Source organism: Pseudozyma flocculosa (genome assembly GCF_000417875.1).
Source record: "Pseudozyma flocculosa PF-1 unplaced genomic scaffold scaffold00012, whole genome shotgun sequence".
NCBI classification, from domain to species: Eukaryota; Fungi; Basidiomycota; class Ustilaginomycetes; order Ustilaginales; family Ustilaginaceae; genus Pseudozyma; species Pseudozyma flocculosa.
This window is the reverse complement of record NW_006920880.1, coordinates 316,725-332,565: the sequence shown is the minus strand read 5'-3', so window position 1 is coordinate 332,565 and position 15,841 is coordinate 316,725. Positions and strand designations below refer to the sequence as shown.

At 65.8% G+C, this 15,841-nt stretch overlaps 4 protein-coding genes across 4 annotated transcripts in view; 1 reads left to right on the top strand and 3 right to left on the bottom strand.

The window, feature by feature from the left end:
• PFL1_03859 (uncharacterized protein) overlaps nucleotides 1-1,182 on the bottom strand; it is a gene marked incomplete at both ends in the record, with an annotated part of 1,969 nt that extends 787 nt beyond the window's left edge. The window contains 2 exons of the mRNA XM_007881382.1: nucleotides 48-1,030; nucleotides 1,146-1,182. Of these exons, the coding sequence (XP_007879573.1) occupies nucleotides 48-1,030; nucleotides 1,146-1,182 (1,020 nt within the window). The remainder of the gene's footprint in view (nucleotides 1-47; nucleotides 1,031-1,145) is intronic.
• A 1,396-nt stretch (nucleotides 1,183-2,578) lies between these two features.
• Nucleotides 2,579-4,390, bottom strand: PFL1_03858 (uncharacterized protein; the record flags this gene model as incomplete). Its single annotated transcript, XM_007881381.1, has 4 exons — nucleotides 2,579-3,809; nucleotides 3,921-4,118; nucleotides 4,214-4,241; nucleotides 4,333-4,390. 4 exons carry the CDS (start codon nucleotides 4,388-4,390, stop codon nucleotides 2,579-2,581), a joined length of 1,515 nt encoding a protein of 504 aa, XP_007879572.1.
• A 1,017-nt stretch (nucleotides 4,391-5,407) lies between these two features.
• Nucleotides 5,408-8,080, bottom strand: PFL1_03857 (uncharacterized protein; the record flags this gene model as incomplete). The annotated part of the gene is made up of 3 exons (XM_007881380.1): nucleotides 5,408-5,475; nucleotides 5,579-7,312; nucleotides 7,408-8,080. The coding sequence occupies 3 exons, from the start codon at nucleotides 8,078-8,080 to the stop codon at nucleotides 5,408-5,410; spliced, it is 2,475 nt and encodes an 824-aa protein (XP_007879571.1).
• A 4,099-nt stretch (nucleotides 8,081-12,179) lies between these two features.
• Nucleotides 12,180-15,841, top strand: part of PFL1_03856 (uncharacterized protein) — a gene marked incomplete at both ends in the record, with an annotated part of 4,177 nt that continues 515 nt past the window's right edge. Inside the window, 2 exons of the mRNA XM_007881379.1 lie at nucleotides 12,180-12,326; nucleotides 12,458-15,814. Coding sequence (XP_007879570.1) covers nucleotides 12,180-12,326; nucleotides 12,458-15,814 — 3,504 coding nt within the window. The remainder of the gene's footprint in view (nucleotides 12,327-12,457; nucleotides 15,815-15,841) is intronic.

The window sequence follows — 15,841 nt, the reverse complement described above, 5'->3', positions numbered from 1 at the left end:
CCCCGCCGCCGAGCACGCCTCCGCTCCCGCATGGCCCTCGGCAGTACCTGGGGCGGCAGGGTGCGCCGCGGCGGCTCGGGCGAGGGCACGCGCGAGTCTGGCGAGACGACGGCGAGGTACGGGTCGACGAAGACGAAGCCGGGCGTCTGCGAGACGAGGTAGCCCTCGATCTGCGCCAGCATCCCGCTGTTGGCCACGATGTAGACGTCCAGGTCGTCGATGGCCGGGATGTGCGCCGGCGTGCCCGCCGCTGCGGTGGCATCGCGCTGCTGCTGCTGCCTCCAGCCCCGCTTGAGCGTCTCGAGGAGCAGCTCGAGCTCCGTCATACCCAAGGGACGGTAGTACCACCGGAACAGTCGGAGGCGGCGGTAGTGCGAGAGGATGCGGATGTCGTGCGTCGTCAGGCCCGAGTTGACGACGTCGAGCTGCGTCAGGTCCGACAGGGCGGGCAGCAGTGAGGGGGACGGCAGGCTGGCCCCTCCCCGCCACAGGAACGGCAGCGCCAGCGTCTGCAGCCGCGCCTCCGGGTGGAGTGCCCACAGGCCCGTCGCCCGGCGTGAACCCGCTTTCGATGCCTGCGCGGGCTCGCCAAGCAGGCCATCCCAGATGACGAGGTCCTGCAACGAGCTGCATCGCTCGAGGATGCGCGCCGTCAGCAGCCACCGCCGGTCGACTCGGTCGTTGTCGCCGTCGTCGGTGTCGTCATGTCCATCGGCGGCGCCGCTGTCGTCGCTGCTGCCGTCGTCGCCGCCGCTATAGAAGCTGATGCTGGAAAAGTAGTGCGACGTCTCGGACGCCGAGGCGAGCGTGTCGCGCGGACCGAGGCGGAGCGAGCGGATACGAGTTGCCGGATCGAGGGGCGAGCCGCGCGGCAGCTGGCCGAGGAGCGAGGCGAAGCGCTCGAGCTGCGTGCGGCTGTAGATGGCGATCGACGAGTAGAGGGCGGGCAGCACCGAGAGGCGCGTATGGCGGCTGGTCTGGGCGAGCGGGATGAGGTTGCCGAGCGAGGCCTCGCCCAGGATGTCTGCGACTGCGTTGGCGGATCGGTGGCCAGTCGGACAGAGGTCCGGCCGTGGGTGGCTGGTCAGTAAAGCGTGGTGCTGGCGTCGCTGCTGCAGCGAGGGGGCCAAGGAAAGCCAACTCACCCTGTGCGACGAGCTCCAGTGGCAGGTGTTGGAGCATGGTATGCGAGTCGAGGTGCGAGCAGGGTGGCAAGGGGAGTCGAGGTCGGAGGGTGGTAACATGGGCGGCCTCGAAAGGGGCGGGGGGATGCCGGAGCTGACTACGGAATGGCCCGAGCGAGCGAGCCGGCCCCTTGTGGAGGCATGGCGGCCTTTGGTGCGGAGCGCCCCACCCGCTGCCTCTCCTCTGCTTGTAGAGCACCGGCGTGCGGTTGATGCTACTGTTGAACAAGGCTTGCTGCAACAGCCTGTTGCAACAGCTGCATCAGTAGCGGCAATGATGTTTGGCCTCTGATCTTCAGCTCTTTGCCCTGCTTGCAGTCAGCACCATCAATTCTAACCCACCTTCCATCAAAGCAGGCAAATGCCACACTCACCTGGAGCAGTGGAGCATTGAAAGGCAATCAAGTCCTCTTGCTGCTGATGCTGCTGCTGCTGCTGCAAGAATGTCCTTCTGACACCATCGCTCAGCAGTAGGATGGTGCACCAGCCCAGCTCAGCTCTCTGTACTGTTGCAGGTGCTCACTGGTCCAGATGCAGCAGATTGCTGGGCTTTCAACTTCATCCAGGGACACTGGCAAGGCCATCACCTCTCTCCTACAGACATTGAAGGACATGCTTCCTGTGCTTCACATCATGGGCATTGCCTCAGGCAAGCGCTTCCCCCACCTGAAGCTTCCTCACACCCTGAAGGAGCTGGAGGGCATCATCGGTCGCTCTTTCAGGATCGGGGGCAAGGACCCAGAGCTCCGGGATGGCGAGGGTACCCTTGTGCTGGCCTACTACGTCAGCAAGCTCATCATGGCCCAGCAGGCAGGGGCACCTCAGGAGCAGCAGGCCGCCATCATCAAGGAGTTCAAAGCCCATCGAGAGAAAGCCCCAGAGAGGAGCAAGAAGGTCATGCCTGCCATCAAGACACGGACCATCACAGGCGCCAACAAGGCTAGGGTCTACACTGAGGTCAGGCTAGGAAATGGTAACTCCATGACGTTCCGTCAAGATGGTGCAGCCTTCCATCCACTGGCAGTGCTGCTCCATGCTGACCTGCTGGCCGCAGTCAAGGATGCAGATGTCTGCAACATTGCACTTGTCTGCTTCAGAGCAGATCTGTGAAGCACAACCAGCCAGCCCCTGATGCCAGGCCTCTGTGTTGATCACCGGCAAGCATGTTTGCAGCTTGTTGGCACACACATATATGCCAATTGTTGACTCTGCTGCTGCAGACGAGGGATTCCAACTGAGGACTGCAGCAGCTCATCAACTTGTCCCGACACGCATCTTGCTCACAACATCAAGGCCTGCTTGCACGGGCGTGCCATTAAGCTTTCAAAGGACTGCAGGGCTACGCTTTCAACGGACTGCAGCAGCTAACGACGCGCGGGGATTCAACAGCCTGATCAATCCAACTGAGGCGGCTCTGCACCGGCTCGCCAGGTGAACCGGGAGCCGTAGTGGTCTGACCGCAGCTTCTTGTTGCCGACGCCGTAGAGCTTCTCGCGGCTGGTGAGGCCTACGACCTCGTTGGGGCCGTAGCCGGTGGCCGGACCGTCGGTGAAGGTCTCGCGCGGCGGCTGCGGGACGGCGGGGTAATCGTTCCACACCCGACCACGCTGCTGGAGGATGGGTACGACGAGGTTCACCAGGTCCTCGAAGGTGCCCGGGGCCAGAGTATAGGCCAGGTTGAAGCCGTCGACGCCCGACGTCTCGATCCAGTCCTCGAGCTGGTCGGCAATCGACTCTGGTCCGCCGACGATGGTGGGGCCCAGCCCGCCCAGCTTGATCTTTTCGGCGACGGCCTTCTTGGTCCACTTGGGCACCGACGGGTCCTGGCTGGCAAAGTTCTCGACGGCCGACTTGATGGCGTTGCTCTCGGTCAGGCGCAGCTCCTCATCGTCTCCGAACGGTGCCAGGTCGATGCCCGTCCAGCCTCCAAACAGGGCGAGGGCGCCCTCATCGGAGCCGTGCTCGAGGTGCTCCTTGTACTTGCGCTGGGCATCCTCGTCCGTCTTGCCGATGATGGGGCAGAGGAGCGCCAGCACCTTGAGGCTCTGCGGGTCCCTGCCGGCCTCTTTGGCGCTCTGCCGCGCCGCCTCGACCCGCTTCTTGGCCACGTCGGGCCGGTGGGCGGCGATAAAGATGACCTCGGCGTGCTTGCCCGCAAACGCCATGCCTGGCCCCGAGCTGCCCGCCTGGTAGATGACGGGCGTGCGCTGCGGGCTGGGCTCGCAGATGTGCGGGCCGGGTACGCTCTCGTAGTACTTGCCCGTGTGGTTGACGGCGCGCACCCGGTCCGGGCGCGTGTAGACGCCCTTGGCGCGGTCGTGCAGCACGGCGTCGTCGGCCCACGACGACTCCCACAGCTTGTAGACGACGTCCATGTACTCGTGCGCCACGTCGTACCGCTTGGCGTGCAGCTCCTGCTTCTGGCCGCCAAACTGCCGAGCCGCGCTGTCGAGGTAGCCCGTCACGACGTTCCAGCCGACGCGGCCGTTGGTCAGGTGGTCGAGCGTGCTGAAGCGTCGCGCAAGCTCGTAGGGGTGCTGATAGCTCGTCGTGGCCGTGATGCCGAACGAGAGGTCCTTGGTGGCCGCCGCCATCGCAGAGATGAGCAGCAGCGGGTCGATGACGCTGGCGGGCGGCAGGCAGGCGGGCAGCAGGCAGCAGGCAGCAGGCAGGTAGGAGGGCTTCAGGTCTGCTGTCCTTCCTTGTCTGACGGCCACGGCTCGCAAGCGCACTCACGGGAACTGGGCGCCCGAGCCAAGTGCGGCGTCGAGGTTCTTGTTGTACACGTCGTAGCCGCCCAAGACGTCGGCAAGGAAGAGGCCGTCGAAGCGACCCTTTTCCAGCAGCTTGGCGTGGTCGGTCCAGTAGCTCAGCTTGTTGTGGTACTGGCTCCTGTCTGCGGGGTGGGTCCAGACGCCGGGGGATTGATGACCGCTGCGGAGGGTGGCCAGACAGGGGGGACGTCGCAGGAGTCAGTTCCTCTGCCAGTACCACGTCCACAAGTCGAGGGGATGCAGCGTCCTACTCACGAGCAGCCCATCATGAAGGCGTACAGAACTGTTGGCGGGCGCGTGCAGGGATCAGTCGAGCACGGCATCAGCGGTACGGCCCTCGTTGAAGATCATGTTCCGCCCGAGACTCGACTCACTGATCCTCTTTTGGGAGGCGCCCTGCTGCGCTGAGCCATGGTCTCCTGACGGTGCCATTGTGTCGTCCGTGTTGCTCGACTAGTTTTGTGGTCTCGGGGCGAGGGCTGTCAGAAGGGTGCGGCAGACGACTGGGAGGGTAGCGGGGACGTTGTTCCAGGGGCCATCGCCTTCGAGCGTCTACGGTGGCCTTCTTATATGGCTGGGCAGTGCGGCTAACCACCTCTCGCTGCCTGTTCCCGCTGCCGATGTGGGGCAGCTTTGCAGTCTAGTCCGACTGCGGAGGGGCCGAAGAACATGAAGACCATTGCACGAGCAGCGACATCGGAGTAGAGCGGCTTCCCGGCAGGGCGAGGAGGAATGGTCAGTGCGTTCTCATCCTTGCGTCGAGGAGAGCAGGCTGGCTGGCTCGACGACACGGCCGATCGCAGCGCGGACGATGGCCCGCAGCGTACGTGCTGCTTGAGACAAGGACGGAGTCATGGTCGTGGTTACGGGGCCGAGGCTAGCGCAGCAGGAGAGAGTAGATAGAGTGGTGTGATTGCGAGCGGATTGCGACATCGTGTCGAGGTACACTTTCCACGGGGGGCCATGGCCAGAGAGGTGGGGCGGCGCAGAGCAAATCGGCGAGGCGCCCTGAATGGATGGTGTGAGACGTCGAGTCCGTAGTATATTGGCAGCAAGGGGAAAGGGGGGGCGGCGGTACGGCGGCCTCGAGCGGTCGATCTAGTCAGTCGCTGTAGCGCCAGACGATATCGAGGTGAGGCTGGTGGTGCCGAGGGGCCGAGGGGTGATGGCGTGCGAATGAAGCCGCCTTGCAAAGCGAGTTGGGACGGCGGTCGCGGGGCCTCGCGCGACAGGCAAGGACCCTGCATTGCCTTCGCCTGCATCGCCTGCCTCGCCTGCCTCGCTGCCGATTCGACGCGGTCAATCGGGCATCTGCTAGGCCTGGCCATGCAACACCAACTGACATGGAGCTGGGGCCAGCCAGAGGCAAAGCACAACTCTGCCAAACGGAACACAGCCGGAGGATCTGGGCAATCCAAGCATCGAGCGGGGCTCGTCGTTTGACGCCCACTAGAGCGGCCAGATTTCTGCAAAGCAGTCCTGAACGTCGCTGACGAAGTCGTACGGCGCTTCGAGGGCTGAGAGGAGTGGGCGGCAAGAGAGCGGGTCAGCACGAGGGACGACGAATGAGCGACACCTCGAATTGGCGATCTCGAAGAGCCGACAACGACGGCGACTCACCGGCAAAGTGACCGCCACGGTCGTGGGACCGCCACCAGCGGAGGTTAACGCTGGCAGCGACAAAGCTGCGCGGCACCGAGATGATGTCGTTGAAGTCGCTGAAGCCGGTCGGACAGTGGACAAAGTTGGCCGGGTCGCTGACGATCATGGCCGCGCCGTTGGGCGGTCGGTTGCGGTAGGGGTACATGGATCGCGGCATGGTCTCGGTGAGCTCCCAGAGCGTGAGGCTCGAGAGGATTTCGGCGTCGGTGATGCACCCCTCATCGCTCCAGTCGAGGAACTTTTCCGCAATGTAGGCCAGGCACGCCAGCGGGCTGCGACTCAGCACCAGGCCCAGCGTCGAAGGCCGCGTGCCCTGCATGTTGGCGTACGCCTGGCCGCTGTTGACAAACTCGATGCCGCGCCACATCCGCCGTCGCTCGCTCTGCGACGGCGGGCCCGGCAACGCGCCCAGGCTCCAGTAGTGCGCCACGTTCCAGGCCAAATCGCCCAGCCGCCCAAACACGGGGATCGGTCGGGCGTACCACGTCTTGGGTATCCGCTGCGGCAGCTTGCGCAGCCACTGCGGCGTCCAGCTGGGCACGAGCGGCAGCCGGATCGCCGGCGCGACGCTCGGGCAGAAGTTGAGGTGCGTCGCCAGCACCCGGTCGGGAAACTGCAGCGCCATCTGCCGCAGCACGAGGCTGCCCCAGTCGCCGGCCTGCACGGCATAGTGCTGGTACCCGAGCCCGCCCATGAGCTTGTTCATGATCCTCGCCACGTCCCGGACGAGCAGGTCGCCGTCGGGTCCGGACTGGTGGCCCCTGACCTTGCCCGTCTTGCTGTTGCGCTCGAGGCCGCGCGGGCTGCTGCTGAACGCGTAGCCCGGCTGGCTCGGGACGATGACGTCGAATCGGACCCCGCTCAGGTCGCCCGGGTGCGCCAGCGGCTTGATGCAGTCGAGAAACTCCATAAACGACCCCGGCCAGCCGTGCAGCAGCAGGATCGGGATGATCCTGGCCGAGTCATCGGGCGACGCCCGCTCGTGGATGTAGTGCAGGTCGACGTCCTCGATCTGCACCTTGAAGTGGTCAAAGGTTTGCAGCTGGGCCTGCCGCGCCGCCCAGGTGTCGTGATCCGGTCCCGGCCGCTTCTCATCTTCTGGATGCGTGGGCCGGCCCTTGCCCTTGAGGAAGGGGATCCAGGCATCGGCGAGCCGCCGGAAGTCGTCGTGACGCAGGCCGAACCTCTCGTGCGAGCCTTCAAAGTCGCACTCGGCGGGAAGGCCCCGCTCGAGGTCCTGCTCCAGCCTCGAGATCAGAGCCTGCACCTCTGCCTCGCCAAAGGCAGGATCAAAGGGCCTCGGCGCGAAGCCGCCCTTGGCCTTTTCCCCGGCGCCGCTGTGGCCGTTGGATTGCGTTGCACGAAAGGACTGGCCGGCACCGTGGGCGGCTTCCTGCGATCCTCCGTCCTCGCCCTCGCTGCCGCCCTCCTCCTTGGGCTCGGGCTGGAGGACCGAGGGCACAAAAGGCTCAGCTTCGACTTCGCGCCAAAAGTCGCGACCGTCGAGCGCCCTCTCGAGGAAGCACGGCATCCGATCTTCGGCCTCCTTGGCCACCGGACGGGGCAGCGCAGAGATGCCGTACTCTTCCATCAGCTCGCTTACCCAGACCGACGCAATGTCTGGCCGGTCCTGGCCTGGGATCGAGGGCTTCAGCACCGCGGCGAGCTGCCACCAGTCGTAGACGTTGCGGTCTGGAGAGAGCGACACGACGTCGACGCAGGAAAAGGTTGTCAGTAACGTGCACATGCACGTACGGGGGCATTCGGTCTGGCCAGATCCGGCTCACCTGACACGATCCACCTCTGACCCCACGCTTCGGAGTCGCTCTGATGGACGCGGAGGATAGCCTGGGCGACATCTTTGCCGTGCACAAAGTGGACGCTGCCTTTGAGGCCGAGCTTCTCCTTTGTGCCGCCGACCTTGGCGGCAAAGTTGCGGGGCTGGCGAGCTGCGCCGTACAGGCCGGCCAGGTTGAGCACGCAGGTCCTGCGAGTGCTTCCTCCTTGCTCCTGCTCTCCATCCTGGCTCGGCTCCCGGTCCGTCACCTGGTCGAGCTCGAGGAGGCGCTGCTCGGATGCCGCACGCGGGTTTTCGGTGTCGAAGGGCGTCCTGGAGTTGCAGCAACCGCTGGGCCAGATGCCCGTGCTGCCGAGCTGGATCCACCGGGTGGCGCCGTGCACCCGCTCGTATGCCTCGACCAGCTGGACGACGACCTCGGGAAGCTTGATGGGGAAGACGATGACCACGGTGCGGGCCCTTGGCAGCGGCTCCACGCTGGCCGGGTCGAAAGGGTCTGCCAGCTCGAAGCGGAACTGGCCCTGCGCCGACTCCTCTGGCGTGGGATCGCGGCGCGACGTGTAGGCACATGAGAGGCCGCTCCGTCCAAGTAGCGGCCGGATGAACTGGGAAGACCAGCCGCTGCCGAGGAGCAGCACATCCACCGAGGATACGGCTGACATTGTGCGATCAAGGGGCGTGGGGGAAACGCCCTGGCAGCGTGGCTATGATTCGACCCGGTCGGTTTTGCGGGAGGGCGGCTTTTGGTGTCGGTGGCAGAGGAGATGGTCGCTCACCCGCTGTCCAGCTTGACCGAGGGCCCAAGAGAGAGTCCGAGGGGTGAGGGATGGACCAAGGATGGATGGACGTGGTGGCAAAGGACAGGGCGGGGGAGGTCGCTGCCACATCCTTCGATGCCGCGCCGGGTTGCGGGTCAACGCGCGCTGGCTCATGCGAGGTGGAGGCTTCGATACGGGTCCCCAAAGGCGCGCAGCTTACCGTACGACAAAGCGACCAGAGTCCCGCCCCACGCGCATCTCGAGCGAAGCTTGGTCGAAAGCGACGGCGACCATCAGCTCTCGGCGCCCATTGATGGCCCACAGACAACCAATGGATGCGAGCTGGAGGGGCCTCGAGGACGACGCAGCGGGACGACGACGGGATTGCCACGATCCGATGGGCAAACGTTCCTACGACGGAAGCGAGGATGCCATGAGGCCTCGCCGATGGCAGCGCCCGTCAATGACGTCCGCCCTCGTCGGCCTCGTCTTCAGGCCGGCCACTTGGAAGCGAGCGAAGCTACGACGCGTTCCTCGGGTCGACAGCCGTCACAACCCGCCGCAGGTCGCCATCGCCTCGACCGACCGGCTCTGCCGGCACCTATCACGCACCAGCGCCCTTTGACGACCAAGGCGCCCTCTCGGGGCAGCCGCAAAGAGGCGGCATCGGGACGGACCGATGAGCGTCGTATTCGCGCTGCGCCGCCCCTCTTTTGACCTCCGCGGCGCCGGGATCGGCGGTATTTGTGTCGCAGATTCGCACTGCTGCCTTCCTTGGCAACGTCTCGAGGCGGCGGCGCGACACGATCGAAAAGGCCGACCGCCCAGTCCGATCCTCGCAAGCAGACGAGGCAAGGACACGTACACCTGCCTCCTTTTTAGGGGGGGGGGGGGGGGGTCTCCATCGACATGGCGACAGGCACCGACCGTCCCTCTCGAGGTGCCGACCATGAACGACTCGGGATCGTCGCCGTCGTCGTCGCCGTCATCGTCGAGAGGCAGCGGACATGACCTGCCTGGCCCTGGACGGCGGTTGCTGAGACAAACAGGCAGGCCGTAGCGATCCAACCGACGCCGAGCATCGTCAGGAATGGCAGCCAGGGGGACCCTGCCCTCCTCCTCCCTGGCTTGCAACCTAGCTCCTGTCCTCGACGTCTCCTATTCGAGAGCCACGGGCTGGCCGCATCAGGAGCACCAAAGGGGAAGGATGGCGATGGCAGGCGGTTCTGGCGCAGTTCGCCCCGCCGCCTGCGGTACCTAAGTCCACCTTGTTTGGCCAGCGAGCCTCCTGCCCTGGTTGGTCGAGCTTTTCTCATGCCCCTGCCTCTTGCTGGCTTGGGAATCTCGATGCGTGCGTGCGCAGCGCCCATCGTATCGTCAACCGACGCCGGCGAACCATGAAGCGTGGCTGACTCGGGCTTTGGTGCCATGCACCTGTGACGACAAGCGGCAACGACGACGTGGGAAGACAAAGGCACACGCCACACAGATCGCAATCGGTTGCGCGTCAATGACGGCGGCGATGCCTTGGTGGTTGCTCGCCTCCCGGACGATCTGCTCGGCGCTCCGAGTTCGTCATGCCCAAGCAGCGCATAGCCAGAAGTCATCAGAGCACGGCGCGATCATCTATCTCCGGGCAGCTTCCTAGCTTGAATGACCAGGCCCATCGAGGTGTCGGGCGAGCGTCGATGTCTGAAGCTCGGGCGACTTTCCCACGACGGGGATCCCGCGCGTGCCTTACGGCACAGAAGGCGACCCGACCGACGCCTGTCTCGGGCCTGGGCGCGTGCATCGCCACTTCCTTTCGAGCGAGACGGTACGGGGCCGGTAGAGTGGCACGTCCAGAGTACCGTGCCCGCCCTGCCCACAGGAGTTTCGAGACTGTGATCTTGCAGTGCCGGCTCTGCCCTCTGCAGGATGCGGGTCCGTCCCGAGGCTTCCCGAGGCGGAAGCTCGAGGGGGTCGGCGGTGAGCACCACGTACAGTGGACGCGATCTCGCTCTGCCCTCTGCGGACCGAGATCGACACGCCCCTCGTCGACCGAGGCGGGAAGCCTTCCAGTGCACTGGGTATGCCCGACGTCAGAACGCCCGGCAACAAAGGCAAGCAGCACCCCAAGGGCGAGCGGGGACGGGTAAGTCACCTTCCTAGCCTGTACGGAAAGCGCTCGCCCGGTCACCGGGCTCTCAAGGAGTATAGGCACGCCCACCCGCTTGCAGGGCGGCGACAGCAGCCTGCCTAGCTACTAGGGCGGCAGCATCATATCAGCCAAAAGAAGCGCTAAGCCCTCACATGCTTGGCTGCGGCGTACGGTGGCACATCTCAAAGGCAGGCGGCTAGGAGGGCGGGCTTTGGCCTGCACAGGGGGGATCTGCAGCAAAAGGGAAGCAATCAAGTTAAACTGAGCGGACGAGCGAGGAGCAGGCAGGGCCGGGTCAAGGCAAACAAGCAAGCAAGCAAGCAGGTCGGCGTACGTGCATCGATATATGGTTATGCTGTCCGGGCTGCCCTTGCTTGCTTGACGCTGCTTGTTCGAGGCCCGCCCCGGCCTGGCCTGGCCTGGCCTGGCCTTCTTGGGATCGTCGTGCCCTCTCTCTTCTGACTCCCCTTCGTCTTTTGAGTTTGGCCCCCGCGGCCGCTTGACCATCCGCCGGCCTTGACTCTGAGCGAGCGATGGGGCGCAAGGGGACGAACCACCTGTCACGGCGACGCGCAGGCGAGGCCGCCATCGCTTGCCTGCTCGCTACCGGTGGCCCACTCTCTTTGCTTGCTTGCTGCTTGCTTTGCTTGCTTGTCAGCTGCTGCTGCTGCTGCTTGTTTCCTAGCCTGCTCTTCTGGCCTGCCTGCTGGCTTCTGTCGTCGCGTTCGTTGGGTCGTCGCGGCTGCAAGGGGCTCTGGCGCAGCGGGACGAGCATCGGACGGGCCGGCTGGCCTCTGGCAGGCAAGGCTCACCTGCGTGGCCACGCATGCATGCACGCATGGCTGTTTCTCTTTTGTGTCGCCTGCCTGCCTGCCTGCTTGTTGCGCTGCGCTTTGCTTCGGCGGGTTTTTCTCTCTTCGCCGAGGGGGACCGAGGGCCACGCCTGCCTGGCTGCTGGCCTCTCTGCTGGCCAGGCCACGCCGCTCGGATCGAAAATTCGCGTCGGCGCAGCCGTCCGTGGGGGGGGGGGGGGGACTGAGCCGGAGCCGGGGCTGTGCTCCTCGGTACCCGCCAGAGGTGGGGGCGGCCTGGCCCGGCCCTGCTGGCCTCCATCTGCGGCGGATGCCTTTGGTGCTCGCTGTGTGTTGACTGGGTCTATGGAGGTCCTCTCGCCGCCATCACTATCACGACCGCCATCACTACCCGCCACCGGACCGGGACCACCAGCGGCGGCGCAACGTCTCGCCTCCTCGATACAGCACCGAACCAACCCTGCGCGTCCCCGATCGGCTCATCCGCGACTGGCTCGGCCTGCCTCCGCCGCCTCAACGACGGCCGATACACGAACACTTCGTCGCTGCTCGGCCTTGCCGCGCCGGACAGCTCAGCAAGCGGGCTGCTGCTGGTGTTCCCAACTTGCTCTGGATACGAGGCACGCTCCCGACGCTCCGCCGGACTCACGGCAACCAGCTTCCACCAGCAAGCATCGCGACCAGGTTCCTATTCTCCGGGCAGGATCTGCATTCGCCAACAGAGTATCCTACGCCAACGACCATCACCATCATACCACGCCAACGACGAGGAGGCAGACCTTCTGTGCTCCTTGACGCGCTCTCACAGCCCAGCAGTCAGTACGCAATCCCGTCCTGCCCGCCCAGGCTTTGCCTTGACCGACGAAGGAGCTTCTTGCGCGGTCCACGCGCTCAGCCGTTCCGCCGTACAACGGACACTTGGAGGCGCCTGCTCTGCTCATCCCTCGGAAGAGCAGCTGCGCCGGCGGTCCGGTAGGAGGGTCCACAGAGCTTTGCCGGTGCACCTTGACGCAGCTGCACGCGCAGCCCGACGACAGCGACACCGGCAGCGATGCTTGCCAACCGGCCGGCCGAGGCAGAGTCGGTCTCGCAGGCCCACAGCGTCAGTCCAAAGACGCAGAGATGGGGCAGCATCAAGCAGAGGCTCAGCAACAGCATGCACCCCAGCGACGGAGTCGATGACGAGATGTGGGACAAGGTGAGTCGCCGAAGGTTCCCCGTCGCAGCTGCACCGACGAAGCACCTGCTTACGCTTCGATCCGTCGGCGCTCCTGCTCTCTCTTTTGCGCAATCCGCGCTTGCCCACGGCCTTGCCTCGACCTCTCGCAGAACGACGCCGCGTTTCTGCAAGAGGTCGCCCGGGACTCTCCACTGATCGCGTCCGATGCCTTCGACACGTTGATGCCCCTCGAGGCTGGCTACGCCAGGCCGGCTTCGATGTCGTCGCCCCGGCTCTCGGTCGACCACCTGTATAGGTCCCCGACGGGCAGGCCATCGTCTTCCAACACGTCGACCTCGACCTCATCGGCCTCGACCGCTTCGTCTGGCCACGACGACTTCCTCTCTTCGAAAAGTTGGATCAAGAACGTCAAGCGACGTGGGTCGGCGGCCGCCGCGGGCGGGATGCTGCCGGACCTTCCAGAACAGCCGCGACCGGACTCGGCCTGCGGCTTCGACGACCTTCGCTCCCCCGCTGGGACCCTGGACCACCTCTCGTCTCCGATTCACGTCGCCAGCAGCAACCGCAGCAGCTTTCGGTCGAGCCCTGCTTCCAGTCAGGGAGACGGAGTGGACAGCGGGCCGGCGCGGCCACTCGTGGCGGACATGTACCCGCGCTCGCCGTCGCTGCAAGGCTCGCCCTCGCCCTCGATGCCTGCGATCGCCTTTCGCCCTTGCTGGGACGACCGGCAGCACGACGGCAAGGCTCGCATCGATCTTGCAAGGTCTCCGCCGGCCCACCTGGTCGAGGTGCGCATGGCGAGCGCTGCGCCTGCCGCCATCACCCTCGCCGAGCAGCACGCCGCGGTCGCTCCCGCCTCGCTGATGGAGGCGGTCGAGGATGACCACCTGGCCAGCTCGCCGAGGTTTCAGTCTTCCGGCACGCTGAGGAGGGGCGCTGTCAGCCCGGAACTTTCGAACAGGCCGTTTGCGCCATCGACGACCGGCCGCAGGCGCTCGATCGCTAGCCTGCTGGCCTCGCCCCAGCACAGGGACGCTCGGTGGGCTGATGCCGACGATCTGGGACGCCCGCTCGGTGAGGCGCATCACGACGCTTTCGCAGGCCCGTCGGTCCGAAGGCACCAGCGATCCGGCAGCAGCCTCGTCGCCGGGCTCAAGAAGCTCATGGGTCGGAGGGAGCGGGAGCGGGATCCGAGGCCGGGATCCTCGTCGGGTTCGCCAATGACGACCTCAACCGCGGGTGAAGGTTTCCGTGCACCCTCGTTTGGAACGGTGGGACGCCGAGTTGCCGAAGACGTCCATGTCGTCGGCCGCATGCCGTCGGTCGACGATGCGCAGGTACGCGGGCTCAATCTGGTCGGCGTTCCGCTGTCGATCTCGACGCCCGCCGGTCTGAGCGAGACATCTCCGCAGAAGACGATCCGTGCGACCCGTCGTTCACCCTCGGTCGACATCCTCCGCTCCTTTGCCGGCTTCGGTCCGGCGCATGTTGCCTCGGATGCGCCGGCGCCGCGCTTCCCGTCGACGTCTGCTCCGGACGATGTCGCTGCCTCTGCCGCGCGAAGCAGGACCAAGAGTTCGGACGGCCTGGGCCGACCCTTCCGCGAGTCGATCTCGCAGCGCATCCGTACCCAGAGCTCCGTCGGACAATCGCTCTCGCGGGCACAGGCCCGCAGCAGCGTCATCGAGCACATCTCGTTCGACGAGGCGCAAAAGACGACCGGCAGCTCCGGGCCGATCATACTGCGGTCCAAGGAGAGCCTCGAGGAGCTGCGCTCGCAGCACGATGGCCAGGACGCCGACCACGAGTACGTCGCTCCCGTCCTGTCGCCCACCCGACCTCGCCGTCCGAGCAGCCCGCAGTCGTCACGCTTCTCGGTCGACACCTGCAGCACGACGGGCGCCGGCGCCGGCGCCAGTGTCAACGGCGGGGCCGGTTTCGATGCAGCCCTCCGACCTGCGCCGGCCTGCTTCGGCTTCCACTCGCAGGTCTACAAGGCTCCGGTTCGCGAGTACGCCTCGGGTCGCGCGACGCCCTCGAGCCCGTCGTTGCTCTCGTTTGGCTCTCAATTGACCGACACCACCACTGGCGGCAGCGGCAGCGAAGCGCACGGGCGCGCGGCCAACGGCGCCGCCGACGCACACCGTCTCGTCCACGGATCCCGCCGCTCGCTCAGCAGCCTGGGCTCGAGGCCGTGGTCCAACCTGCTCGGCTCACCCATCCTCTCGGGCTCCAGCTCATCGTTCTCGCACCACAAGAGGCTTTCGACGGCATCAATCTCGCGCCCGCTCTCAGTCGCCTCGTCGGCCTTCTCCGACCCCAACGACATCGCCGCCGACATGCAGGACCTCACCCTCGTCCCGCGCAACCGCTTCGACTCGAATGCATCCGAGCCGATGCTCCACCAGATGTACACCGCACCGCCGCGTCCGGGCCAGCAGGCGGTCCGGTCACGCCGCATCGGCCCGGACTCGCGCAGGCCCATGACGAGCGGCAGCATGACGCCCAGCTCGACCGCCTCTACGCCGCGCTTCGAGAGTCCGCTGCAGCGGTCGTCCTCGGTCAAGACGTTCCACAAGGCAAAGGCCGTTGGCGGCAGCAGCGGCAACAGCACCAGCGCCGGGGACAGCAAGGACAGCAGCGACCACGGTCACGGCCCCACCATGTCCGCACACGACGGGCTGCGCGACCTCAGGACGATGAGCACAGCCTCGTTCGCCCGCCGGAAGCGGCCGTCGTTTGGCCTTGCCATCGAGCCCGCGGCCTCATCTGCGTTCGACAGCATTCCGAGCCCGTTGCTGCGGACTCGCAGGCCTTCGGTGCCCGAGGTGGATGCCGACATACCCATCTCGCCGCGACCGAGGGCCTACGGCGATGACGGTGAGGCCGAGCTGGAGTTCCTGCAGGACCGACCGGCTCCCTCGATCCATGCCGCGGTGGTCTCGACGATCGGCGTTGTTGGCGCGGGCGCCAGCTTTGGCAGGACGGCTCCATCGGCAGATGCGCCCAACTTTGAACGCTACTACATCCATTCCGTCGACGAAGATGGCCCCACCCGCAGCGACGGCGGCCGATTGAGCCAGGCGACCAAGGACCTCGCCTTCGGCTCGATCGCGGGCATGTGCAGCAAGGTGTTCGAGCATCCGTTTGACCTGGTCAAGGTGCGCCTGCAGACGCAGGCTTCGGACCGTCCCCCTCGGTACAGCGGCGCCTTCGACTGCTTCCGCCAGACGTACCGAGGCGAGGGTTTCCGCGGCCTCTACCGCGGCCTCTCGATGCCCGTCTTTGGCGCGACGCTCGAGAATGCCTGCCTGTTCTTCACCTACAACAGGATCCAGTCGGTGATCCGGTCCGTGACCGGCCAGCAGGGCGCGTCGGGCTCGTCGATCCAGGCCGACGCCGACTCACCGCTGTCGTTTCCGCAGCTGGCCATCGCCGCCGCCGGCGCTGGAGCCGCGACCAGCCTGGTCCTGACGCCGATCGAGCTCATCAAGTGCAAGATGCAGGTGCAGATGATCACGCGCCAGGCGTCG